Consider the following 27,794-nt stretch of genomic DNA (forward strand, 5'->3'; position numbering starts at 1 on the left):
TGTTTCTTCCTGTTTTAAAAACAAATCTTTTGGCATTTGACTATTCGTCAGAACAAAATAAATCTTTAGTGTCCATGTTCTTAATAGACCACTATAAATGTGTTACTTTGTTGTCAAATCTACATTGTTGTTTCTCTTATCACAAATATTCTTGTGTATTTCAATGTTTCTTCCTGCATATCTGCTGACATACGCTCACCGGCCAGTTCATTAGGTACACGTTGGACCCCCTTTTGCCTTTAAAACTGGAAGCAGTCCTCAGAGATTTTGGTCCATATTGACATGACAGCATCACACAGCTGCTGCTGAATTGTCAGCTGCACGTCCGCGGTATAAATCATGTAATGTAGATTCCTCCACATCCCAGAGGTGCTTTATTGGATTGACAATCTGGTGATTGTAGAGGTCATTTCAGTACAGTGAACTCATTGTCATGTTCAAGAAAGCAGTTTGAGATGATTTGAACTTTGTGAAATGGTGTCTTATCTTGCTTAAAGCAGCCATAAGTAGACTGCTTCACTATGCATAAAGGGATGGACATGGTTGGCAACAATACTGCCAAGAAAATAATCCCACACTTTTACTGCAATCAGCAGCCTGAACCAATACAAGGCATATATCCGTGCTTTTATGTTGTTTATGCCAAATTCTGACCCCACAATCTGAATGCTGCTGCAGAAATCAAGACTCATTTTTTTCTGTTCTTGTCTGATATGATTGATACCCGTTGTGGTCTTCTGCTGCTGTCGCCCATCTGCTTCCAGGTTGGATGTGTTGTGTATTCATCGATCTTCCTCTGCATACCTTTGTTGTAACAAGCAGTTATTTAAGTTGCTGTTCCCATCTTATCAGCTCACAGCAGCCTGGCCATTCTCCTCTGACCTCTGGCATCATGGCATTTTTCTCCCAGAGAGCTGCCACTCACTGGATATATTCTCTGTAAACTCTAGCGATGGTTGTGAGGGAAATTTCCAGTAGATCAGCAGTTTCTGAAATACTCAGACCAGCCCATCTGGCACCAACAACCATACCACATTTAAAGTAACTTAAATCACCTTTCTTCTCCATTTCAATAGTAAGTTTGAACTTCAGCCGGTATTCGCAATCATGCCTCTATGCTCATTGAACAAAACAACTTAGAGCTAGCTGCTTATTTAGTTTAATGTCCAATAGTACATTAAACTAAATAAGGTGAGCATATGCCAAAAGGCGAAATACAGCATTTAAAAGGAGAAAAACTATAAACTTACTGTAATCTAAAACTAGGAACTCACTGTGGTGAGGTGAAAAGATACTACAACAGAGGACAAGGGGGGACAGCAAGTATATCTACACAGGAGGGTGATTGGGGGGAGTGGAAACAGCTGCGGAGAACGAGACACCGTTAAACCAAATCACAGTGAACAAGACAAAGGAAGCAAAAGTAAAAACAAAGCACCAGGACTACAAACTCTCAAAGTAAAACAGGAACTGATGACTTAATGAGGAAAACATCATACACGAGACATGAATAAACTAATTGCAAGAGGCTTGACACGGGAGGGAGGAAAAGAGAACTAGACTAAATTCGCTAGGAGAAGGAATACAAGACATAATCTAAACCTCACACAACCCTGAGATCTCAATATATATCGAGTAAATAAACAAAACTAGAAAGTCCAAAAACTCAAATGCTGGGAAAACAAACCCATGACCATAAAACCATAACACGATCATCGTGATACAATTTTAAGATCAAGTGAACAAGGTTTGTTGATTAATATTCTGGTCCTCATTATTGGAGCCATGTAGATTTCTGAAGCAGCTTGACGCTGAGAAACCTAAAAAGAAAACTGTGCTTCTTTACAGTGGTAATAGTTGTCACCCTGGTCATGTCCTCTGCTTCACTGTTTCCATCAGGAGTCACTTCCTGTGGCTAATCATACTTTGATATGCTGTGGCACGAACCCTGGCTCCATAAGAAAGGAACAAACAAGGTACCCGGGGATCTTCAAGCAACCAGCTCTGTTGGTTTTTGTCTGCACCGCTGTGATATATATTCTCTGAACACCCACTGTTTTCTTTCACGGCCTCTCTTTACATTAGTCTCTGCATCCCCATGAAGGGAGAAGTTGGACACGACTCAGAGAAAAAAGACGTGCAATTTCTTCCACAGATCTTGCAGGAGGCAGATTTAAGGCATCCTGTTAAGCTTAGCTGGAAGGATAGCCGGGGCAGAGACACTTGCCAGACCTTGATTCTCATTAAAAGGACACCGGATGCACTTGATTTTCTCCACTTTGGAATTCCGTTTGAGCCGAGCTCAGCGCGGCCACTTGTGTATTTTTGACGTTACTGCTTACTTTTAATTAAACCTAGGTTTATCGGGTTACCAATAAACCCTTTAATGGCATTATTACATCTACTTTATGTCCCCTTTGTGTCTTGCTGGGTTTCGTGGTCACTGTTTAATGTCTTCGGGTTGATGGGTATGTGTCTCTAATGCAGCATCTATGGTTTTTACACAGGGATGTGTGCACGCTGCAATAGCTCTTCCCGCTTAATGGTCAGACCATTTTCCATGCAAAGGTAATGATGCTCCATCTCATTTCTCCACCAGGAGACTTAATGGAGAAATGATGTTTTTGTAAGTGACTCGCTCATACCATTCTCATGCTGGATGCTTTACTTTTCACACTTGGCTTGATGGAGGTTGCCTAAAGGGCTGGTATATTATGTTAGGTCTGCTGAGGGTATGGAAATGTATATAGAGTGTGATAAGGGATTTTTTCCAAGAGTAAAGGATCCTTTTGTTGCCAGGTCTGTCTGTCACTCCCATCCACTCCTCTGCTCTTGGATCGCTTCCCTTCCATCGGCTTGTTTTTCCTTTCTTCTCTCCGTTTTGGTTCCGATACTGTGCGGATTTGGGAGAAATAGAAGGCGAATGTCCCCATGGGTGATGGCTTCACTTGCACGCAGTCACACAATTCTGAGCTGAACTGGGAATTGGCTCACCCTGAAGCTTTGTCACTCAAATTTTGCCTATTGATTGTGTGGAGGCTGCGTGAGCGGGTGATTTGTGTGTGTGTGTGTGTGTGTGTGTGTGTGTGTGTGTGTGTGTGTGTGTGTGTTGGTTATTATGGTTTCTGTGTGGCACACACAGGGGTTAGGCGTGTGTGTGTGTGTAGGGGAAAACTGGCAGCTCTTACTTTGTGTAGGTGAATGCAAGGACTACTTTGGAGCGAACTTTTGGAGTGCTGGCACTGCCAGTATGCAACATCTCCCACACACGGCTAATCCCACTCAACAAAAGAACGTGATATGCTGTTTGTTCTATAGGAGCTGATGCTTGTGCTGTTAGATTTTAACGCTATTTCCTTCTGTCTTGCCGTTTTTCTAGGTCAGGAGATTTAATCCTGGGGGAATGCTGTTGAGATGACCTGCGTGGCCTTTGTTTCCTCAAGAGATTATTCTCCAATCAAAAGAGTGGAGCAAAATCGAGCCAGGACATGCTTGACAGGTTTACATGATGGACAGGTGATGGAGTCTTCCATCATCTTTCTCCACCAGTGACTCGGCCTGCCAGCTCTCCCCGCGAGGCATAAGTGTGTACCAGCAGTCCAAGGCCCCTTATTTGTTTGCCATGGTGACATAAGCAGTGCTGCAATATGAGGGAGAACCAAAACCGCCTCATTTCTTTCTCCAGTAGCTCCTGCAGCTGCTATCTTAATGCTTCTTATATTTAGCTCCATAACAAGGCTGACCTTGCTCTGAGAATCCCCTGCTCGCTGTCCTCTATCCACACCGAGAGAGAGACTGTCCCCCAAGGTGTGCTGCTGAGCCGGCGCGGCAGAGCGGTGTGGCGTGAGACGATGCTGGGATGTGTGACCCGCCTCCGTCGGCAGGTCCGTCTCCTCCCCCTGCAGACCTCGCTGATACTTCTCTTCCTCTTCTGCACCGTCAGCGTCTTCATCTCAGCCTACTTCCTATATGGCGTCAAGCGGGAGCTGGAGCCATCAGGAGGGGGTGTGTCCGGAGCCGAGGGAGCATCCGCCGACACCGATGACCCAAGGGTCACTCCATCCCGACTGCTGCCTTTGCGGCCTGTCTCAGGGGGCCCTGGGGCAGATCCCGGAGGGACAAGGACAGAACCTGTTGTCCTGGTGTTTGTGGAAAGCCAATATTCTCAACTGGGGCAGGAGATTGTGGCCATTTTGGAGTCTGGCCGATTCAGGTACCGGACTGAAATCTCTCCTGGCAAAGGGGACATGCCCACATTGACGGACAAAGAAAAGGGGCGTTTTACACTTGTTATTTATGAGAACATTCTCAAGTATGTCAACTTGGACGCCTGGAACCGAGAGCTGCTGGACAAATACTGTGTGGAATATGGAGTAGGCATCATTGGCTTCTTCAAGGTTAGGACAACACCACACTCCTTCTGCCTCCCCCCTTTCTCTCCCCTCTCTCACTCACACCTTCTGCCCTGTCCATCTGGCTCCACCGTCTCTAAGGAGATGGGATTCACAGAGTTGGAAAGACCTGCCTGGTTCAATATCACTCTGTCCCACGGCAGTGTCTTCTGTCTCTCTTATGTTCTCTGTATCAATGTTTTTCTTTATTCTGCAATCTGGCCTTCTTCTCTTTTCTTCCTCAGTGTCTTATTTCTCTGCTTTGTTTTAATCTACACATGCATTCCCCAGCCTCCTTCTCCCTCTGTGTTTCTCTCATGCTCTCTCCTTTTTCCTCTAGATCAGTAAATCCGTAGATGCTTATGTTTGCCCAAGGCCAGCTTTTTTTTTTTTTTCTTCTAAGGTGTTATGGTTTTAATCACCATTTCTGAGCCATGTACAGAAGATCTAGAGATGTAGAAGAAATTTTAGGCAGGTCATGGTTTCCTGGCAGAATTTACCACAAGGAGAAAGAGAAAGCAACCAGTACACTTACACATCTGCATGATTGATGTCGTTGTCCCGTTTTGGCCTTTCCTTGATGGATATCAGCGAGTTTGTTACATACACATGAAGTCCACTACAGACGCAGATGCATTGCTTCTAATTAGACTCCAGCTGTACAGCAGTGGACTTGCATCTGCTCTGCATCTGTAATTAGCTTTGGCTACTTTTTTCATGTAGCCCTACAAAGTTTATTTGGATTATTTGTGATTTACAACTCTGTGTTGTTTACAGTTAAAACTCTACAGGGTTCACGTGATCGTGAACACGAGTAGCATGTCTCCAGAGTTTTGCACACTGTAGAATTTCCCGTATAGCAAACATGATATGGTATGTTTTTGGTCATGTGTAGTCTGTGCAGAATAAAATAGTTGTTTTTTTAAATGAAATAAAATATTTCGACTGATATAGTGGCTGATATTTTCCCAATATATCGATATAGTTTTCTCATATTAATAAAGACTCATAAATAACTACATCTAACAACTGTTAGGGAAATCATAAAAATCCTGTGTATTAGTGAGGCTTCATCTCCTTCGTAAAGCACGCCTGATATATGGAAAAGGAAATTGATGTTGCATGTGTGCTTGTTCATTTTTCTACATATTAGGTGCTGATAAGATAAAATACAAAGAAAAATAAATACAATTAGATAGTTAAGCATTGCAATAGTTGTTATCTACACTACAGCCTCGGGGTAATTTAACTCTAAATGATGCGGGGGAAAAGAAGCCAGAATGAACGAATGGTTAAAGAAAATCAGCTGATTTGTTTTATATTAGATTTTTAAAACTACTAAATATGATCAGAGATGTAACGTATAGTTTGCACACATGAATGGGAAAAACAGTGACATGACACCACGCAGTTTGTGTTAGTGTCAACTTTTCTCGCTAACACCCACGCGCTGTTTTGTATTTCTAAGGAAGACTTAAGTTGTGCAACATGAAGTGACTGTAAGTAATCATACAGCAAATCAAGCGAATACACTTTTTGTCACGTGTAGTCTGCGGAGAATAAAATGCTCCTTTTCAATGAAATTCGAGCTTGACTGAAACGTTGGCCAAGTTTTCTGCCCTGTCGGCATCGGCCACGAACACAACGGCAAACGGCTGATTGGAGCAGAGTCGGGCGGAGCGTAAACGAGTAATCCACGACATAAACAAGATTATATTTAAATGGTTTCCTTATGGTTTGTTAATAGGGACTCATAAATGACTGCACATACCAAACGTTAGGGAAAGGCGTTTATATTTTGTGCATCTAAAAGAAAAAAAAAATCTGACTTTTAAATCACCAAATATTTGTAATTTTGTCAATCTCAAAAATCGAATGTCAGACAGGCTCTAAATGCAGTCTACCTCACAGAGCAGGCCTAATTTGTAATTAGTATTTGTATCACTTTCTTCATATTAGTTTCTGATAAGATGTGATGAAAAGAAAAATCAATTAGATGACATGGGTAATCACTTTATTTACATCCGCAGCCTCGAGGTAAACGAGTGTAACAAATGAACGTTTCTTTAGATATAATCACCATCATGTGGACACTGCACAGTGTATATTAGTGTTAATGTTTCTAACTAACATCCAAACACTGTGTTGAAATTCTAAGGAAGAGTTATGTTGAAGTGCAAGATGAAGTAAGAGAGAATCAGGGAATGGCAAGTTTTGGCGGGGAAATTTCATTAAGCCTTTGCTGAAGTCTCAGTCTCAGAGTCTTTGAGAACACAGCAGGAGGTTATTCATTTTGACTGCAATCTCAGGGCATAGCAGATTGAGCATAGCAGGTAGAAGCTGCCTCATGCCTTCACGTTTGAGCAGGCCTGACATTCCTTATTTCACACATGACTGGAGAAATTGGGGAATTATTTCCAATGCATTTCTGTCTTCATCACTCCAGTGTATGATGAATCTGTGTGATTTCTCTCTCGTCTCTGTCTCTCTGTGTTGACCAGGCCAATGAAAACAGCCTGCTCAGTGCACAGCTGAAAGGCTTCCCCCTCTTTCTTCACTCTAACCTGGGTCTGAAGGACTGCACGGTCAACCCCAAGTCCCCGCTTCTCTTTATCACTCGATCTGGGCAGCCGCTGCCAGGTCCTCTCCCCGGAGATGACTGGACCGTCTTTCAGTCCAACCACTCGACATACGAACCCGTGTTACTGGCCAAGACCCAATCAGCTGAGAGCGTCGCGTCGATGGGGCAGAATGCTGCTCTGTTGCCGTCAGTGGTGCAGGACCTGGGGCTTCACGACGGCATCCAGAGGGTCTTGTTCGGCAACAATCTGGCTTTCTGGCTGCACAAGCTGGTGTTTGTGGACGCTGTGGCCTTTTTGACAGGGAAGCGGCTCTCGCTTTCTCTGGAGCGCTACATCCTTGTGGATATAGATGACATCTTTGTGGGCAGAGAGGGTACCCGCATGAAGGTGCCTGACGTAAAGGTGAGTTTGTGTTTCAAAGTGCTAAAAAAAGAAAAACATCTTCTCAGAATAGTAACTGAACCCACTTATCTATTCATCAGCCGCTGTTTTTCAACAGCCCTTTGCTGGAAAATAAAAAATTGCCTCACACATAGCATGTTCTACCCTCTGCCAGTCATACAGAAACCCCTTCTTCTCACTCCTCTACTCCTTTTGAATGCATTCGTCCCAGTAGGCTGCTCAAAGCTGACAGGCCCCACTGCTCACACTGTCACAGAAGCTCCACAGCAATGAATATTTCAGGGGCCCAGAGACATACAAAGAATGTTGAAAAGCTCCTTGCTTGCGTCCCCTCAGAGCAGAACAGGCTCGCCTCACATGTGGAGGCAGAGGGTATGAGAAAAAGTTATGGAAGAGGCATCAAGGCCCCCCTCACTGGCAGCGCAGCAGCTAGCTTTTAGAGACGCATCACACCCTGACATGATGGAGAAATCTGAGCGAGAGAGAGGGGGTGTGCACTGGGAGCCTCATCCAGCACGGAGATCAAATGAAACAAACACCCGAATCAGAGGAGAGCAAAATATCAAACAGAATGGAGGAGAGGAGTGAGGCAACTGGGAGTGGATGCTGGATGTTTACCGAAAGAAACTTTCAGAATAAAATATGCATGTGGGCACAAGACCGAACGGGTGTTCGCGCTTTCTCATTAATGCGCTCGTGCACCGGTTTCAGCGCATCGTGTATTGACTCACCCTCCTCTCCTCCTACTGTTTCAGGCCCTGCTGGAGACACAGAGGGAGCTGCGCACCCATGTGCCCAACTTCACCTTCAATCTGGGCTTCTCAGGGAAATTCTTTCACGCTGGTGAGATGCAACCCGACGAGAACTTTTGCCAGTTGCTGAGATAAACTAAAATAAATAAAACTTCAAGCTGGTGAAGTCGTGATTCATATTCTTTAATTTTGCTTCTCCTCTCCGTCCTCTCTGTCATGCCCTGACTTTGTCCATTTCCTGCTTCTCATTTCTCAAATGCTTCCTTCTAATATTTGAACTCTGTCTCTCCCTTTGCCTCGCTGACTTTCATTTCCTCTCCCTGTCATCACTGGCTCCATTTTACCTTTGCCTCTTCATTGTCATCTCCCATTTTTATATCTTCAATTTCCTCATAACCCACCGCCCCTCATTTTTGCGCTAACCCCGTTCATCTCCCTCCATCTCCCCCTCTTCCTTTCCCATGCTATTCTCTCTTATGTCCAGGATCTGATGAGGAGGACCTGGGAGATGACCTGCTGCTTTCCTATGTGAAGGATTTCTGGTGGTTTCCTCACATGTGGAGCCACATGCAGCCCCATCTATTTCATAACCAGTCCGTGCTGGCCGAGCAGATGTTGCTCAACAAGAAATTTGCCATGGTGAGTCAGTTTAGGGGTAAAGGTCACATCGCTGTTTTGAGTAAACACAGTGATCGGCCTTATCTTTTGCATATCCTGCTGTTTTGATTTAAATAGGCAGTCTCGGACGAGCTGGTGACGTTTTCGCAAGTAAAAAAAAACAAAAACAATAAAGATTGAAGCTCACTTCAGTTAGCGGCACACGTGCTTCGAGCAGCTGTTTTGTCTGTAATACAAAAGGGCATCTGGTGCATCTGTGCCTGTAGCCAAAAAAAAGTCTTGCGTTGTTTTGATTAAGAATGCAAAACTAGTGCAATTTTAATCAGATGTGAAGATTCGGACCTGCATGTCTTCTGTGCAAGAAGACGCTGTGGAAGTAGGCTTGCTGAGGCGTCGTTCGGCTCTTATCTAATATCTCGCTGTGGCTGCTCTTTCCTTCCTCACTGCTCGCTCACTCACTCCTCAAACAGAGACGCATAAAAATGAACTTGTTCAAAAAAGAATGATTTCCATCTCCACTAACAATGTTAGCACGTGCGACGCATCTTCTATGACCCCTTTAACAGTTAAAAAACAAGTCTAAGATTTAACTGCACAGCAGCAACGGGAAATTATAGGTTTGGTAGAGCTCTTAAATGGTGTAATATGAGCAACAGAACAGCGAGCCCGTTATTAGTTGCATAAATTTGCAAACGCTGCATTGTTTTCCTGTGAATTCCTTCTGCTTATACAGTCAGTGTGAATACAGCAAAGAAAACGCAGACCCCCTTTTCAAATTCAGACAATTCTCAATATCCCCAGAGCTTGACGGGTGTCGTTAAACCTCGCCTCGTTTTCTTTTTCATCCCCAGGAGCAGGGGATCCCCACTAACATGGGCTACGCGGTGGCTCCTCACCACTCGGGCGTTTACCCTGTGCACATACAGCTGTACGACGCCTGGAAGAAGGTGTGGGGCATCAAGGTGACCAGCACAGAAGAATATCCGCATCTAAAGCCTGCTCGCTTCCGGCGAGGTTTCATCCATAGCGGCATCAGTGTAAGGCAACTTTTCATACACCCAGGCATTCGAAAAAGCCTCGTTATCTTCTTACCTCTGGCTTGTTAGCTTTCTCTCCACTTGGCTTCTCAACATCCATTACCTTCTGAGCCAATAATCCCTTTCAGGGGGCTCTTCTACCATTTACATATTTTATCACTCCCCCCTCCTCCTTCAGTTCTTTTATATTTATTCCTCTCTTATGACCAACTCTCTTTTCAACCTGTTCTTTTGCCCCTCATCTACTGCTCTCAGCATGCCCGCTTTTCCTAGATGATAATTGTGATGACAGTGTTATTATTTTCCATCTTTGGAATCAGGAGTCCTGCAAAAGGCCAGTCCTGCTTGGTTGTATTTCCTATCGAGTGCCAAATGATAATGTAGTCAAGTGAACCAGTCTTGCATGAGACACCTGTCTAGGTTGCGCTGCCTAGGAGGCCTCAGCAGCATAATGGAGACTGACATCCTTGGCAACAGCATAGCGAGTGTCTGCATACAGCAATCATTGAAATGTCAGCACTCCCTCCTCAAAAAAAAAAAACCAGAAAGAAAAATACACTTGACTTTATTCAGCTTCGGATCCGAGTTGGAGCTGAAGAGAGCAAAATTAAAGATGAATAGAATACATTCAGGAGGTTTTAAAAGGTGGGTGGGTGAAGGGGGGATCTTATCCATTTCTTTCCCAGGTTGACCTTCACTGCTGATAAGAAGCAGTGCAGCCTCAGTCCAGTTGCTTTGTAGTGCTGGCATTCAGTCAGCCTGTGTGGTCCCACAGTTCTGTTCCTGTCCTTGAGATAGAGCAGTCTGAATGGACAGTCTCCACTGCTTACTGATGATTGATATTCAGTTCCCCTGACACTCCAAACTGTAAACGCATTTCCATGAATTTCCATATAGACTCGGAGTGAATAAGAGGTTTGCTTTGGCTAGATGAGCTGCATAATATGAATGTTATTGGAAGCAAACAATGTGTGGGGTAACTGCTTGGAGTACTGACAGCTTCGCTCTGCTCTCAGCGGAGGGCTGATGGTGTGTATTTATTTGTGACAATGCACTTCTCATGATCCTTTTTTTTTTTTTTAACGTGAGTGTGTAACTTCATTCCCTTTTTGTTTCCTCGCTCTTGGTTTGGTGACTTTGTGTTTTTGTTCGTGTCGCAGGTGCTGCCCAGACAGACCTGTGGTCTTTTCACGCACACTATCTTCTACAAAGACTACCCGGGCAGTCCGAATGAGCTGGACAAGCTCATCAATGGTGGAGAGCTCTTCCTCACTGTTCTTCTGAACCCCGTGAGTCAATTACACATCCGCACAACACCTCGATAGTCTTGCGAGCTTGGAAAAACCGTTTTACTGATGGTGTAAATTGAAATTTAAACGAGGGACGGGACAACGACTAGTCGGTGAGTCACACAGGGATGTCTGCATCAAGCGCACTCTTCTTTTTTTTTACTCTGCTGCGAAAGCTTCTGTCGCTGGAGCAAAAACAGTGTTGAGAATTCGTTGTGTTTGTCAGCATGTTTTGTTTGAGATGATATAAATGGGTTAGTCTGGTCTGAAGATAATTTTTGCAAGGCTTTACTTTTTAAGTGAGACTTGTTTGTGTCACATAATTATAAAGTGTTGTTTCAACATTTTTTTTTTCTTTTTTTAAACTGCCACTTCCTCTTTTGCTCGAAACCTTTTCCCTCATACTGCGTATAATTAACTGTGATCTAGGAAAAGTTCATCTGAAGGTTTTAGTGGCTTATTGAGAACTGGGGCAGCATGCTCTAATATTTAAAGTCTATTATACTGTATAGTGATAGTAATGAATGTCAGAGTCATTCATCTGTGATTAATATGTTTATTTTTTTTTAATAATGTAGTGCAAAAGTCTCCAGCCACCCCTCATTTCTTTATATTTTGCTAGGAAAATGCAGTAAAGCATAAATGGAAAATAGTATCCGGGGCAAAACCACAGTTTGTACAATTTGAAAACATGCCGAGGTCAAATTTTAGACTGACCACATCAGGCAAAACATTGTTAGGCAAGCTCTGTTGTCATCTTTTTTTTTTATGTAGTTTTCAGGAAAAGCTCTCCAGGCTTCTCGAAAGGCATTCAAAGCTCATTTTGGGGTGTTGGCTGTGTTTTGCTATGTCCTTTGTTAAGATGTTCCCACACTGTTTCAATAATATTGAGGTCTGGACCAATCCATGACTGATAGTGCTGCATTTTTTGTTTTGGTTTTTCTGACCGTTTACTGCATTGGTCCATTCGTTTGCGTTTCTTGTCATGCTGAAAAGGGAAGCTGTTGCCAATCAGATGCTTTCTGGATGCTATCACATGGTGGATCCAAATCTGTCGATACATTTCTGTGTTCATAGTTCACTTTTGACAAGAGCCCAGCCCCTCGAACCATGACAGAGTCTCCATTGTGTTGGGCTCCTGACCCCCTCCGTACGTCTCAAGAGTGATTTGAAATTAAAAAAAATTATGTTTCACTTCATCACCCTATAAGACCTTTTGTCACCTTTTTTCAGTTCAGTTCTTGGGTAATTTTGCTTACCATTTTTGCTTACCACTTCTTCTTTTGTCTTTCAGTTATCTAGTTTCCTTAAACTGTTTTGTTATGTTTTGCTTTGGGTTTTTCAAAGAACACACTGTACACTGTGGTGAGGTATGCCGATAGCTCTTTGGAAATCACATTTGTGTTGCAAGAATACTATTTTACATCTGTAAAACTCTTTTATCTTGCACATTTTTGCACAAAGTAACAAAGTGCCTGAAGATGCACTTCAAAACTGCTAAGTTGCCTTATGTTATGTGTAGGCTCGACTGGTTCATCACTTGAGTTCGGGGCCTTTTTGTGCTTGAATGATTCATAGGTCAGTGTTTAGTGTCATTCCTCTGATAATGGTAAGAAAAAGTGAAAGACCTTCATAAAACCTTGCAATGAAATCTGGCTACTTGGAAGCAAAATATTTTTCTAAAAGACAGGTGGCTCAAGACTTTTTCACAGTACTGTAGTACTGTTGGCAAAGTGTGCTCATAATAATGTACCAGAGTTAGGATTTGCTTTTGTTTGACATAGGCAGACATTTCTCACTTGAAAAGCTGGACTCACTAAATGTTTGTCATTTTCTGTTCATGAACTAATCAATTAATCAACTAATTGTTTTATTTCCTGTCAAATTCACATAATCACAGACAGTTACATAATGTACACAGTTTACCACGTTTTCAGTTCAGACCATATTTTGTTTGTCTTCTTCCCCTTTTATAACTCTCTCTCCACGTTTCCCTCTCCGTTCGCAGATCAGCATCTTCATGACCCATTTGTCCAACTATGGGAACGACCGCCTCGGCCTATACACCTTCAAAAGCCTGGTCATGTTTGTCAAAACATGGACCAACCTGAAAATGCAGACCCTGCCGCCTGTCCAGCTGGCTCAGAAGTACTTCAGCCTGTTCCCATCTGAGAGAGATCCCCTCTGGCAGGTGAAAAGAACATACTGAGTGTAATATTCCTTATTTTTTATATTTTACTGAAACTCACAAAGGAGGGACGATTCCAGAACCTGCTCCAAGTCTGCGCACGTATTCTTAGAGCTATGAAAATGAGAAAAACAGCATATGTTCACAGTGGCAGCTATTGCATAGCTTAATGAGCAGGCTAGATACAATTACAGCCCATTACGGGGGTATCATCCTTGCTGTAGTCAGTATACACCATATATCACCACCGCACAGGCCTATCGCAATTGTTGAGATTTGCAACACTGCAACGTGTAGTTAGATTTTCCCAAGTTAGGCCGTGTCATAAATCAAGCAAAGCCTGTGCGTAATACCTTAATGATGGCCACTTCACCATTTGGTTGCTCTCATATCTGTTAAAAATTTGTAACACTGGATGTTTTTTCAATGTGTTTTCTGTTGGCTACAGGATCCTTGCGAGGACAAAAGGCACAAGGACATCTGGTCCAAAGAGAAAACATGTGACCGCTTCCCCAAACTGCTCGTCATTGGTCCTCAGAAGACAGGTGAGAAGCAGTACTTCAACACCCTCTACAGGACATAGCTAGAAGTGATTAAATGTGACGATTGCCATTGTTATTGTATCTTTATTTCAGACATATACAGAAAAAACAATATATACATGTTTAGCTTTACTCAGTACATTCAGCCATTCAGTTCAAAAGCAGAAGTTATCTTATGAGAGGTTGTCACCGTGGTTGACTGTAGATGTCTTTTACATTACACTTAAATCTGCTTTCTAATTATATTGTTAGAGACTTCCTCTTTCTTCCTCTCACCATCTTCATCATGTCAGTGACGCTTGCTGTGCTGTTCTTCACTCAGGGACAACAGCCCTCTACCTGTTTCTTGGCATGCACCCTGATCTGACCAGTAACTACCCCAGCAAGGAGACTTTTGAGGAGATCCAGTTCTTCAATGGGCATAACTACCACAGAGGCATTGACTGGTATGTATTTTTACACTCGTCTCTTTTTTGTGCAGTGGGAAGTAACACTTCACGAGTCAGAAATATCCCCATAATATAATTAATGTTCACATTTTTTCACCCCACCCCCCCTTGTCTGGTGTGATGCTGCAGCATCGAAGCAACTGACAGCAACTGTTCACAGTGCTCTTAATTTAACATCCCTCTTCGGCGTGTTGGCATATACGCCGGACTGTGAGTGGAAAAAGGCAGTTTTCACTTGTAATTATAGTCACAGTTGCTTCACAACTTTGCTGCACCTGCATCTGGAGTTACATTCTCCCATATGTTTAGGTAGGAGCACAGGTTAGATCATTTGCAGTGAAATCAAAAGAAAAAAAAAAAAACACAAAGTGGCAACGGCAGTGAACAATTTATTTTCACTTTGTTAGTAAAAAGCAAAAAAAAAAAAAAATCAAACGACGCCACCTCACAACAACAAATCCACTCATTTGTGACATTGCCGAGAGCAAGACCAGCAACGCAATTAACACCCATTCATCTAAAAAAAAAAAAATGTCACTGTTTTGAGTTTCCTGCAGGTTTAATTGACTTCGAGCAGCATTAAAGTGAAGCTTCACGCGCCACTGCAGACAATCTGAAAACAATCCAACACAAAATTTACTTGGCAGGCTGGAAATTTCTATGAGTGGGCTGTCCAAATATTAACATTGTATAACACTATAGAGTGTTAGATGGTTTTTTTGTACTCCGGGTGCCAAGCTGTTGTGCATGGTCAATCACCCACACAGTGAACAGAGAAATAATCCTTATCTGCAGGTTGCAAATTGGACCAGATCAACTCTGGCTGCTTGTAATTTTTTTGCTGTGTTTTTTTAATGCATTAGGTATATGGAATACTTCCCTCTGCCTTCCAATACTAGCTCAGACTACTACTTTGAGAAGAGTGCTAACTACTTTGACTCTGAGGTGGCAGCTCAGAGGGCTGCAGCTCTCCTACCCAAAGCCAAGATCATCACCATCCTCATCAGCCCAGCAGACAGAGCTTACTCGTGGTACCAGGTTGGTGACCTGCTACTCCACTAATCTCCAAACTTTTGAATAAACGCTGCTGTATTATAGTTAGAGAATTATTTCATCCCAATTAAAATACTCTCTTCACCTTTTGTGTCTGTATGCAGCACCAAAGAGCCCACGATGACCCAGTGGCATTGAAATATTCTTTCAAAGACGTCATCACTGCAGGGCGTGATGCTCCTGTCAAACTACGGGTCCTCCAGAATCGCTGTCTGGTGCCAGGCTGGTATGCCATCCATCTGGAGCGCTGGCTTAATTTCTACCACTCCAGCCAGGTACCGAGGGGAGGATGCTTTGTTTAGTGGGGGGGAAATGTGCAGATGCACCCAAAGTCATTATAACAAACTAAAACAATGCTAGATGTGAAAAAACTTTACCACTACTATGAAAAAAAATAAAGAAAACTACCTGAAAAGGTTTTGTGGACTTTGAACACTAACAAAAATAAAATAAGAATACAGAAGAATTGAATATTTCTGTCCTTCTATTATTTATTAATTTGGCAAAACTTTAAACTAAAACAAGCAAACACACTTAAACTAAACTGAAATAAAATCAAAGAATAAAAATGCTAAACTAATTACTGTCACGGCTGCCGAGGCGAGCCGTGTGGAATAAATGAGGATCCAAGCGCAGGCAGTCGTAGAGGAGTGAAGGTGATTTATTGAACACAAAAGAATGTGAACAAACAGCAAACGGGGCTCGAACTAAACTAAACTGGGAAACGACTAAACTACAGAGCACAAACCTGAATGAAAAACGAGCAGAGGAGGATGACGATGAACAGCAGGGAGAAGACACGGTGGATACACAGACTGACACTGAGTAATACAGACAAACCGGCAACAGGCAGGAGAACACACAGGGCTTAAATACACACACCAGTAATCAGGGGATGAGAGACAGGAGGGCAACACAGCTGGGAGGAATTTGAGCTGACGGGACAGGGGAAATGTAAACTGAACACACTCACATCAGACATGAACCTTCAGAATAAAACAGGAAACTAACAGACACAGAGAACCAGACAGGACACTGAACTTGACAGGCAGACTCCTGAGCAGACACAATAACACCATGGACAGACAGAGGGAACGCAGAGAAGTGGGATCAGGCAGGCAAAGAACAAAAACCTAACAAATGGCAAAATCACAACAGAAAACACACTCGGAATTAACAAAAGCATAAGGAAACACAAAACACTGAGTCCTCAGACTCAGGACCATGACAATTACAAAGTATACAACTAATTTAATAGTTGAATTTAAATGAATTTAACACTCAGGTTGTATAAATGTAGGTATGGTAAATCACTTGTGGTAAGGGTGGCTTGTTCTCTCTTTGGTATTCCTCATAGTGTTTCAAATGCGGGTGACCTTGAAGAAAGAGAGCTGCTCTTTGGGGACACTCAACAGCAAAGTGAACACTTGTTGCTCAAAATCTCTAAGCTGCACAATGAGTCGGGATTAACTGTGAGCGTCATTACTGAACAAGAACGTCCATAAGAGTCAGCTCTGGTGGATTCTGGCTAACAGATCATTATATTCAGACTTGCAGGTCTAAAATATGATCATTTATAATAAATAATACTTCTAAAGCTTGACTAATATATTGGCCAATATGTTAGTCCTATTGAGAAATTAGAATTTAAAAAATAAAGAAGTGGCTGGAGGATCTCTCTTCAACCATGTTTATAGTGTTCGTGTTCATAGTTTGCTCACTAGAGGGAACTACACAACTTTCCTGTCCGTGACATGTTTCCACACGCCAAACAACCAGCTGGTCCAAGCAGAGTTGGGCAGATCGTAAAGCACAATTTCATGTGATGTTTAAATAAGATATGTTTTTTATTTCATTGCCATATTATCCTAGTAAAGACTCATAATTAACTACGCATATCAAACTTTATGGAAATCTGTTTATGCGTCATATGAAAGGAAATATCGGACGATAAACCTGATTCTTAAATGAGCAAATAAACTGGTATCAGTCTTAAAAACTCCTTTATCAGCTCTGCTCATCATTGAGAGTGTCTTATAGCTTTCTGCATACCCAACTATCCTCTTCCTGTTCACATACTGTTTCCCAGGTGTTAGTTTTGGATGGACAGATGCTGAAAACCGAGCCTGCTTCAGTCATGGACAAAATCCAGAAGTTTCTTGGCCTCACTAACATTATCAACTACCACAAGATCTTAGCGTAAGTATCTTCATCCCAGCATGTTGCTTTCAGCTGCCAAGTTTACAAATGAACTTGCAGCTGCATTAATAGCTTTCCTGCCTTCAAATGTAAATACAAAGATGGGATTTGAGTCATTAGCTTATTAAAAAACCTTAGCTATCAACAGCTCCCGCTAGTAAAGAATTAAGACATTTAAAAAATCATTACATTAAAAAAAATCTAAATCACTTGGCTTTTAAAAATGTGTTTGTCTCATGGTTAATTTGAAGGTTTGTCAGCTCAAAAAAAGATTTCTCCCACCCTCCTAAAATACATGCTGAAAGTTCTAAGTGTGAACATCACACTTCTTTAAGTTGCTTATTGGAATGGGATTATTTGTGGAGCCGTCAAACATGCTCATATGTCCACGCGCTAGAAAACAGCACGTGGACATATGAGCAAAGAAAATATGACGGAAACACAGTAACTGGGGGGAGATTTTAGATTTTCAATATTAGAATTGAAATTCTAAATAGTCGTTTCTTATTTCTCAGTGTATTCTTGTGTTTTTTACGTCCAGGTTCGACCCTAAAAAAGGTTTTTGGTGTCAGCTGCTGGAGGGGGGGAAGACAAAGTGTTTAGGAAAGAGTAAAGGACGCAGGTACCCTGATATGGACCCTGAGGTAGGAAGAATTATCACATTATAGTATGATCTTTTTTTAATTGCTATATTTTAGTTTAATATTTGCTCTATTTTTGCGTTCTCCAGTCCCAGGCGTTCCTCAGGGAGTACTATAGGGATCATAACATTGAGCTGTCTAAGCTGCTCTACAGGATGGGACAGCCTCTACCAAGCTGGCTCCGAGAAGAGCTGGTCCACACCAGGTAGCAGCACCACAGGGGAAAACCACACCTCCTCATACTGAACCACTAATATTCCCTGCTGGGGCTCACTGGCCTCATGGCCTGAAATGTTGAAGATCCCAATTTGTTTTGACTGAGATTTGAGGATGAGACATCCGCATACAACTCAAGACTCAGCTGTGATCTTCCCAAATAAGGCAACAGTGGGCAAACCAGGAACATGGAAGCCTTAACGGTGTGCACTGAAGAAGAGACCGGGGAAGAGTCAAGAGGACGCACACGAGGAATTGTCGGTGTTTGATAATCACATGGCCGTTCTCCTCAATCAAACTTATCATCACATGAACTTCTTCCTGGAAATCAGAGGAAGGGAATAAAGTCTGAAATTTCAGTTGTGGGACACAGGTGATGGAGAGCATCACCTGTGTCCCCGCCAATGAATTTTCACGTAAGGAGCACATTAAAGCAGGCTTAATGGATGATATCCCGATCGCCTGAGAGACATTGGTTCCAAATGCCTTTGATGCACGTGTTTGTATGAAGGGAGAATGGGACGTCTGAAGTCTTGACTTAGGCTGCATGTTGTAGCCTTATTTGATAGGCCTTGGTAGAATCTAGTTATCACGTTACAAGTGCCAGGACAAGAATCTTCCTTAAACTATTACCACATGGACTTTTCATGGCTCTTTTTTTTAAAGTGTTTTTTTTTCTTTACTTTGATTTTAACGTCTCTGTAATGCGGATGGCAATGCATTGCTGTAGAATGTACCAAAATTAAACACTTTAGCGCCATTGGTTTCATATAGGCCAGATGTACAGTACAGTTGCGTACACTGTTTTCAGCTTAGCATGCTCTGTAGCCAGTTTTACAACCATTTGATTGGCTACAGCAGGAACATAGGACGGGTGATGAAAGCACATTGTTTGAAGATAAAAGGTTACTGGAAAGCACACTCACGAAATTGTTCCTACTACAATCTGTGAAGAAGAAGATCATAAGCTAGCTACTGTATGTTAACGCCACACTCTGGTCCCACAAGATTCAGAAGATTGTGCATCTCAAAATCTGGTGTCAGCATTGTTGTTGTTTTTTGTTTGTTTGTTTTGTTTTGTTTTTTTAATCACAGCTGTTTATGTTTTCTTATGTTCTGTTTCATGTCACTCAATAGAAAAGGTTTCGTTTGGGAGATTAAAAGCTGACTCTGCTTATTTAAAAACAGAACAAACACGTAAAGTCACCCGGCAAACCAACAGTTCGCCCAGAGAGACCGCTCAGACATTTTGGTTGTCGGTCAAGGTGTTACCACTGCAACTAGATGTCAAACGTAGGTAACAAAAAGCTGCTCTTCTTGCAATAGTTTTGTACGATGTTCTGATGTTATAACAATGCACATGACGGTGACTTTATAATGTAAATAATGCGAAAACCCTCTGTAGACCTAAATTATTGAATGTGTTTGGGTTTACACTCTCCATCAGCCCATTGTGTGAAATGTCAGTGCTCTACTGAGGGGGAGTGTGGAAATTTTTATTTTATTTTATTTTTCTCCTCACTGTGCAGAGGTGTGTCGCTGAGATTCTTTCCTCTCATGTCCTCTCACTGCCAACTGTTGTACAAAGGTACTGAGTCTCTCCATATAAAGTATTAAATGATAACACATAACAGCAACGATGGTACTAATCTCCTGGACTGTATGATAAAGATTTGTAATTGTTGTCAATAATTTTTACAGTGTAACTAATATTGTCGGTGCTTTTTAATTTGCAAATAAAACACCACTGTATTTTTCAGTAGTTGGATCTTTTTTCCTCTCCTTTCTTTGCTGTTTGGCTTCCAGCTGTTTTTGTTTGTTTGTTTTACATAAACAGCTCTTTCATTTAATAAAGTCATGCAAAAGCCTACCTCATGCTATGATTATATAAGAATATGGAAACAAGATTAGACAGTGGCGGATCTAGAAAACTCTACATTTGGGTGGGGGCAAGAGGGCAGGGTGGCACATACCTCTTCAGTGAAGGTTGTGAAAATCCCTTATATGAATATGTCAACAAAATATCCACAAAACACTTTAAATTATTAATTGCATGATCTCTTCTAAGAAAACAGACAATTAGGTTGAGAAAAGTAGTTGGGGACAGAAAATTGGGGTGGGGGGAGCATGGATCTACAGCAGTGGGTCAGTTGCCCCCCTTTGCCTCCCTGTAGATCCACCCCTGAGATTAGAAGATGAGCCTAGTGTCAAAATGCTCACAGAGTCTTGTGAAAAGGGACGTTTCTTCCAGGGTTGGATGCAGTCCTGTGAAGTCCATCCATAGGAATTAAGGAGTGTAAGCAGCTTTGTGTTGCTGCTAGCTAAAAGCTAATTGCTTGAAAACAGTCTGATCACCTCTAGAACAGCAGTTTTGATGGTTTTATAGCATTCGTTTGTGTCTTGTAACACAATACTACAAATTTCCCAGGTGTGAAAGTCCCGTCAAAGACACCCTAAAGGTCAGTCAGTACAATGCTCAGAAACTGCACACAACAAAAGGCCAACAGCTACATGTCAGACTCTTCAGGCCTCTGTTAGCATGTTAAATGTTCATGACGGTATAATTGGAAAAAGACTGAACAAGTATGGCTTGTTTAAGGTTTTGCCAGCCAAAAGCCTCTTCTCTCTAAAATGAACATGTCACCACAGCTTAAGTTTGGAAAGTTGAACAAACCACAAGATTGTTTTGAACGGTCTTGTCTGTCTAAAGGACAAAGTAGAAATGTTTCACCAGAGTCACATTTGGTGAAAAGCAAACGTAGCATATTAGCACAAACACCTCATAGCAGCTGTCAAGCATAGTTGGCAAGAGGATTTGGGCTTGGTTTGGAGCCACAATACCTGGTCACCTACAGTTACTGAGTCAACCATAAACTCCTCTGTATACTGAAGTATTCCAGTCAAATGAGAGGCCATCTGTCCGGCAGCTAAAGCTCGGACAAAACTAGGTCATGCAACATCGCAGTGATCCCAAGCACAGCAGCAAATCTACAACAGAATGGCAAAAAAGAAATGTCCTAATCAAAGTTCAGATCTCAATCTGATTGAATTGCTGGGGTGGGACCTCAAGAGAGCTGTGCATAAACTAACACCTGCAAACATCAACGGACGGTTAGTGCTACCAAAGGTGGCCTGTACTCTGTACTTTCTTTTTTGCATTACTATAAAAGGACATCTTTCTGATGCTGGCTTGTTTTAACTAGCTGCTCACTTCCACTCTACTTCCACTCCACTAACTCTTTCTTAACCAAAATGTACATTTGAAAGTATTTTTTTCCAGTGAATTATAAAGACTTGAGTGTTAAATTGTGACACGAAGTGCATGCAGTTTTTAACAGAGCGTAAATATGTTTTTCAGCCCTGAAAATATTATTATGGGTATAAGAAGCCTAAAAATCTTTTGGTTATAATTAGTTGGCTTAAAGACCTCCTAATTTTGACCCAGCCTTATAAGCACCGAGGTCATGTGACTGTAAAAATGTTAACGAGTGGTAGTACATTTTGCAGTCCTAAATAAGTCCTTAAATATATTACAGTCCACAGGTGGGAGTTTGTATGAACTATTATTTTAGGGGTAGCTGTAAATTAAAAGCATTCAACGTGATGATGACCATTATGCAGAGATTTCTAGAAGCTTCCCAGTCTCCTGGTTTGGATTGAAAAACAAACTGTTTTTCTTTTTGTTTCACTTTATGGAGACGTGAAGCAGACAAACCAAATCCCTTGATAGCACATTCAGCACTAACTTTTATTAAGTAAAAACTTTTACTTACTTACATAAGTCTTTTACTCTAAAGTCCACCAGATTTACAAGTAATTCATATTTCTTCTTTTCGTTTCCTCATTGGGGAAAACACCTTAAAGTGTACAAAGAAGTCTCATTTTATTCCTAAAAGAGGCCAACATAAAAAGTAGACAAATGTACTCACCACATTTCCCTTAACATTGTTGTAATTGTAATGTCTAAAACTTTGTTTTAAAAGAACACTGCATATTACTATGATTTGATTCACTGTTTCTTTATTCTTTAAGCTATAATAGTAATATTAGCCTTTATTTGTAATTATGGGAATATTATTATATTATTTTCAATTATATAACATGTATTTTATTTACTAATACAACTACCTAAATGTCATAATGTGCAGTATTTAGTAATGAAACCTAAAGTATGTATTTTCATTGATGTAGTAATTCAGTCATCTAATAAACTACTGTAGTATTATTACTAGCAGCATTATCTATATTTACAAATAATTAATGTTTACTTGCTAGAATTAGCAGAGGCAACTGAAAATACTATACTATCAAACAATAATGGTAAATTCTAGATCTTAAACCGTCGCTTATGTCGCTGCTGTCTGCCTCTGTCAACAGATGATGCTATTAAATCAGCCAATCAGAGCTGGCGCTAGTGATCCGTCCCACAACTTCTTGTTCTTTTTTTTTGTAATAGAGAGGCTTTCTGTGGAACCCGTCTGGTTTTCTTTTCCTCATTTTGTAGGCAATTTATGCTCTAGACGTGTTGTTCATTGTTCAGTCTGTTGCTTGAAGGAACGGAAAGAACTCCTAACACAGATGGCCCACTCTCCAGACGATGCACCCCTGGCCAGGGGAAACCTGGCAGGCAGTGAGGAGACGCTTCTTCCCCTTGCAGCACCAAGAGGGTGAGAAGAGTGTACTTTATCCATAGCAGCTGTTTTTGCTGTATCTTTAAAAATTATTATTATTTTCAATAAAGTGCACCTTTTTAAATTGGCTCACACAGATAGAGCAGAATAAATTAAAAAAACTGAAGTTTTTCACCAAAGGTTAGTTGCTTACATGCAGCAGTATCACATTTCCTTTAATTTCATTTAGCAATAGCAAAGATACATTTTATGACATTTAACTTTGAAGGTAGGCCCATCTGTTTCAGATTTGCACTTATTCCTTTTTAGTTAAAAGAGCAGTAAAATTATTTCGTTTTTATCTTTTATAATTATATATTATAATATTATTTATGTATGTATTCATGTTTACAACAAATAATGCTTTTAAAACATTTCGTTTTACTTCTTAATTTCACTGAACCGCACTTCCCCTTTCAGCCAGGACAAGGCGTCTGCCTAGTAACTGGTGACGCAGCAGTTGTTATTGGCTAATAGAGAAAAGAAAATGCCTTTTTTTGGGAACAATTCAAGTTAGAAATAAATACAGTCTACAAGAATTACAACTTAATAATCGATTAGAATCTGATTTATGAATAAACGTTTTGTGTGGACTGTTGATTGGAAATAATAGATAAACAAACTTTATATTTTCCTTTACGACACAGATTATATTGGCGGTATACATGAATTTATGATAAACAAATAAAAAAATAAATTGCATCGAACAGACTAATGTCGCAATTTAAAAAGCGGATATGTAAACATATGACTTTCTGACTTTCACTTTTAATGTTTTCCAGCAATAATGAAAAAGTAACATTGTCCTTATACGTTTGTATTTGAGAAAAATCATTTTACACCTATCTACCTTTGTTTAATTTGCAAGTTGAACTTGAATCATAGTTGAATATGACTTCCTGCTGAAGCCAGAAGAATGTATCTGCCTAGTAACTAGTGATACTCACATTCTATTGGCTGAAATAAAAGAAGGAGCCGTAATTAGATCTGAGATCACTCTTTTTTTTATCTAATCTAACTTTTTTTTAAAAAATTATATATTTTCCAGATTTGCTGCTCTTTACATGATGGAAAATAATTGTTTTTTTAATGGTTTACTGATTTGATTCCCAGACAGCTGGATCACAGCTGTGTGTTATATCTCTCCTCCCCAACATATCCTACCCATTTTCAACTCCTGCCCCCCACACTGAAAAACCAAACAAATATCTTTAAAGATTCAAATTAAAAAAAGGAACAAAAGAAAATAAATCTTAAGGAAATTCAACGGCAAACAAAGGAGAGACAAAGGCCAATCCCCCCCCTCCCCCTCCTTGTTTTCTTCACAGATTTGTCCCTTCCTTTACATCCCGTAATGTGCGGTAAATTAACATTTTACACACTAATCATGATCATTTTTCATCATCTACAGGTTTGACTAAAGGAAACTGTGGCTTTCCTTTTTTTTGTTATTGTATTTTTGTGTGTGGACTGTCCAAAATCCAAATGACTCACCCAGGCCTTAAAAATGTCACACACTTATAGAAATCCCCTCACGTCACTTTCATACCAAGAATTTTTTTATTGGAATCCCATGTTTTGTTTTACCATTTTTTATGTCCTTCATTTCTTCCCCCAAACCTCCTGATTTACCTCCAACCTTTTAGTGACACATACTTTTCTATTTCTTACAGAGGCTCCAACAGTCGTGCCTTGAAAATTGCGGGTCTGACAACCTTGGCTTGCCTGCTGGTGGCCAGCCAGGTCTTCACTGCCTACACGGTGTTTAGCCAAAAGCAGCAGATCCACACTCTACAGAAGAACTCGGACAGAATTAACAAACAGCTGACCCGCTCATCTCACGGTAAAGTCGAGCGCTAAAACCTTAATGGCCACACAGAGCCCTAAGGGGATGTGTCATTTTGAGTGATAGTTTTAATTAGACAGGCGGACGCGGGCTGGAACGCTGAGGAGGGAAGTGAGAGTTTACTTTACAGAAGCTGAGTTTGAAGGTGGATGGAGAAATGGAAAGTTTATTGTGACTCATGGGGAGAAAAAGGTTAACTGTGTGATATTTTTATGTTAATAGCATTAAAACAAGATTTCAAACAGAGGCGTCTCGAGAGATACTGTTAAACAAAGAAACAAAAACACATTCCTTTTTTAATTCTCTATTTATTATGTAGTCCAACTTTTCAATTTGTTTCTGCTGAGCATTAATAATTTAGACATAAAAAGAGCTACTTTTTCTTGTACTTGCATTTATTTAAGTTTTTTGTTGTTGTCGCTGATTTTTTTTCTTCTTTTTAATTTTTTTTTTCAGCTGTGGCTCCAGTGAGGATGGCCATGCCCATGAACAGCCTGCCCCTCCTCATGGACTTCACCGAGGACTCCACAGCACCCAAGACCCCCTTGACTGTAAGTGCACACCATCTTCTGGGAAAAAGTTCATATTTGCGTGCAGCTGGGATTCATTTAAGGCTTCAAATTAATTGCTAATGCTTGGATTTAAAAGTTGAATAATTAATTTCAACTTGAATGCTCCCTTCCTCCAGAAACTGCAGAACACTGCCATTGTCAGTGTGGAGAAACAGCTGATGGATCTCATGCAGGTAGGTTGCAAACACTGTCTAGCCTCACATTCCTTACCTGCGTGTTGATGTGTTGCTGACGGTAAGCTCTCGAACGTGCTCTGAACAGGACTCCGAGCTGCCTCAGTTCAACGAGACCTTCCTGGCCAACCTGCAAACCCTGAAGCAGCAGATGAACGATAGCGAGTGGAAGGTGAAGCGTCACACGCAGTGATCACATTGCTAACGTAGCTAAAATAGAAATGAAAAATGGCGACTGTCCTTTTAGCCATGCTTATCTAACACTTTCTGTATTGTAGAGCTTTGAGACCTGGATGCGCTACTGGCTTATCTTCAACATGGCCCAGCAGCAGCCTGCAACCCCCACACCTCAGTCAGGTTAGCTCAACTTTTCTTTCCTTCACTTTTAAGTGTTTTATTACCCAAATAGTTGCTATAACAGCAAATACAGATTTTCCTGTTTTACTAGTATGCACTAGTTTGGCATTTAAGTCATTTTTTTTAGAGATTTATATTAAAAAAAAGAAAGAAATACAAAATGTTGAAAAATTATTGGATGTTGTTCATGCGTGTTTCATGTTTGTGAGCTGTGCTAAGCTATCTGAGATCTGTATTCCCATTAAACTCTCAACAAAATGTCTTTTTTTTACAGTCTTTATTAACGACTTTTTAATTTTTAACTGGTAAATAAAACCAAAATGAATGTCTGAATATTCTCCGCTCAGCCACTACCATCAAGACCAAATGCCAGGTGGAGGCAGCACCCGGACCCAGCAAGATTGGTTCATACAAGCCCCAGTGTGACGAGCAGGGCCGCTACAAGCCAATGCAGTGCTGGCACGCCACCGGCTACTGCTGGTGCGTGGATAGCGAGGGCCATCCCATCGAGGGAACCACCATGCGTGGCCGTCCCGAGTGCCAGAGAGGTAGAGGACACAGATTAAAGGATCTTTTCTTACATGTGTAGTTTTGGTGAGGCTGTTGTGAATGACACCAGATGGGTTTTTTTCCTGTTAACTTTAGCTGCATTTCCTCGTCGCATGATGGTTGCACCCAGGCTGATGCAGAAGACATACGACATGGATGGTGAGCGCTTCAGATTAGTTTCTTTGTTTTTGATGATTTTTCATTTGTGAGATTTTTCACTGGATTCATCATCATCATGATCACTTTGTTGTTTGCTGTTTTCATCTCTTTTTCCAGATGAAAAACAAAAGTGAAGCAAATCTTGAAGAAAGATTTCATCCAGCAATCTCTGCAAATGACAGACGTCATGCCGCACTTCAATTATTAACGCTTCTATCCCTGATGAGCTCGTTTTGCGTGGAATCTCGTGATTTTAACCATTTTTTTGTGGCTGCTTGAAATCGGATCAATAGAGGCCTGTTACACCTTAGTGCATTTAATTTTGAAAAAAAAATTGCCTTTACGTCAGATTTGTTTTGGGGTATATTTGTATAATCTACAATAAGTACATTAAACTATGTGAGTGTTTAATATGTTTGGTTCTGATGAATGCTTAAAGGGTAGGTTTACTGCATCTCCTTCTCTTAAACTCAATGCAGGAAAATGGAAGCTTGGTTGTGATGCTCTGAACATTGAAAAATTGCATTTATTAATGTAAACCAGCCTAATTTCTTCCCGTGCTGGTCTGATAATCCAAACCTCACAGAGGGCAGTTTAAATAGATTCTAATATTTTGCTAGAAAGTAGTGTCAGGAAAAAAAAACAAAGCAACTAGGAACAATCTGGAAAGAGATGTTGCTATTTTACATATAAATAAATGAATAATTTGCATTTCCAACTAGAAATCTAGCTAGTATAAATCTACATACCATAAATACATACCATAAACTGTGGGCGAACCTATCCTTCACAGGATGTGAATATGATAAAGTTACTCTTTTATGACATGTTTGTTTTAATAAGGTTGATGAATAAAGTTTTCCTATTAACACCGCTTGCATTACATCTTTCACATTATCTACAGTTAAGAGAAATCATTGCTTAAGCTGTAATCAAAATAAGGTCTGAATAAACTTTAACCTGATTAGATGCAGTGACGCTGCTCACTCAGTCCTGGATTTTGTGGCATTTTTTAAAAATTAGACACTTTGACACTCAATACATTTGCCGTTAAAGAACCTGAAATGTGCATGAGTGCACCGACTCATCCTTTTAGTTCTTTTAGAAAT

General features: G+C 41.0%; 2 protein-coding genes across 3 annotated transcripts in view; both read left to right on the plus strand.

Moving 5' to 3' along the window:
- The window catches only part of ndst1a (N-deacetylase/N-sulfotransferase (heparan glucosaminyl) 1a), a 53,508-nt gene extending 33,390 nt beyond the window's left edge, over positions 1-20,118 (plus strand). For both annotated transcript variants that reach the window (XM_042213200.1, XM_005921137.3), the window contains exons 2-15: positions 3,380-4,397; positions 6,893-7,375; positions 8,131-8,218; positions 8,612-8,766; positions 9,597-9,782; positions 10,943-11,071; positions 13,080-13,262; positions 13,708-13,804; positions 14,124-14,247; positions 15,114-15,288; positions 15,408-15,578; positions 17,393-17,502; positions 18,044-18,146; positions 18,233-20,118. In XM_042213200.1, coding sequence (XP_042069134.1) covers positions 3,852-4,397; positions 6,893-7,375; positions 8,131-8,218; positions 8,612-8,766; positions 9,597-9,782; positions 10,943-11,071; positions 13,080-13,262; positions 13,708-13,804; positions 14,124-14,247; positions 15,114-15,288; positions 15,408-15,578; positions 17,393-17,502; positions 18,044-18,146; positions 18,233-18,352 — 2,670 coding nt within the window. In that variant the 5' untranslated portion in view covers positions 3,380-3,851 and the 3' untranslated portion in view covers positions 18,353-20,118. The remainder of the gene's footprint in view (positions 1-3,379; positions 4,398-6,892; positions 7,376-8,130; positions 8,219-8,611; positions 8,767-9,596; positions 9,783-10,942; positions 11,072-13,079; positions 13,263-13,707; positions 13,805-14,123; positions 14,248-15,113; positions 15,289-15,407; positions 15,579-17,392; positions 17,503-18,043; positions 18,147-18,232) is intronic.
- Positions 20,119-22,832: 2,714 nt separating this feature from the next.
- On the plus strand, positions 22,833-27,675 carry cd74a (CD74 molecule, major histocompatibility complex, class II invariant chain a). The gene is made up of 9 exons (XM_005921138.3): positions 22,833-23,026; positions 24,703-24,872; positions 25,332-25,426; positions 25,564-25,620; positions 25,709-25,792; positions 25,899-25,977; positions 26,325-26,525; positions 26,623-26,685; positions 26,803-27,675. The coding sequence occupies exons 1-9, from the start codon at positions 22,938-22,940 to the stop codon at positions 26,817-26,819; spliced, it is 855 nt and encodes a 284-aa protein (XP_005921200.1). The 5' UTR covers positions 22,833-22,937; the 3' UTR covers positions 26,820-27,675.
- The last annotated feature ends 119 nt before the right edge of the window (positions 27,676-27,794 follow it).

Source organism: Haplochromis burtoni, unplaced genomic scaffold (assembly GCF_018398535.1).
Source record: "Haplochromis burtoni strain Fernald_Lab_line unplaced genomic scaffold, NCSU_Asbu1 Contig_10, whole genome shotgun sequence".
NCBI lineage: Eukaryota > Metazoa > Chordata > Actinopteri > Cichliformes > Cichlidae > Haplochromis > Haplochromis burtoni.

Excerpts from the sequence above, each read along its gene's own strand:
- cd74a (XM_005921138.3), top strand. The coding sequence starts at position 22,938 with ATGGCCCACTCTCCAGACGATGCACCCCTGGCCAGGGGAAACCTGGCA. Across the intron at positions 24,873-25,331 it reads GCTGACCCGCTCATCTCACG|CTGTGGCTCCAGTGAGGATG; the intron begins GTAAAGTCGAGC and ends TTTTTTTTTCAG. Across the intron at positions 25,427-25,563 it reads CACCCAAGACCCCCTTGACT|AAACTGCAGAACACTGCCAT; the intron begins GTAAGTGCACAC and ends CCCTTCCTCCAG.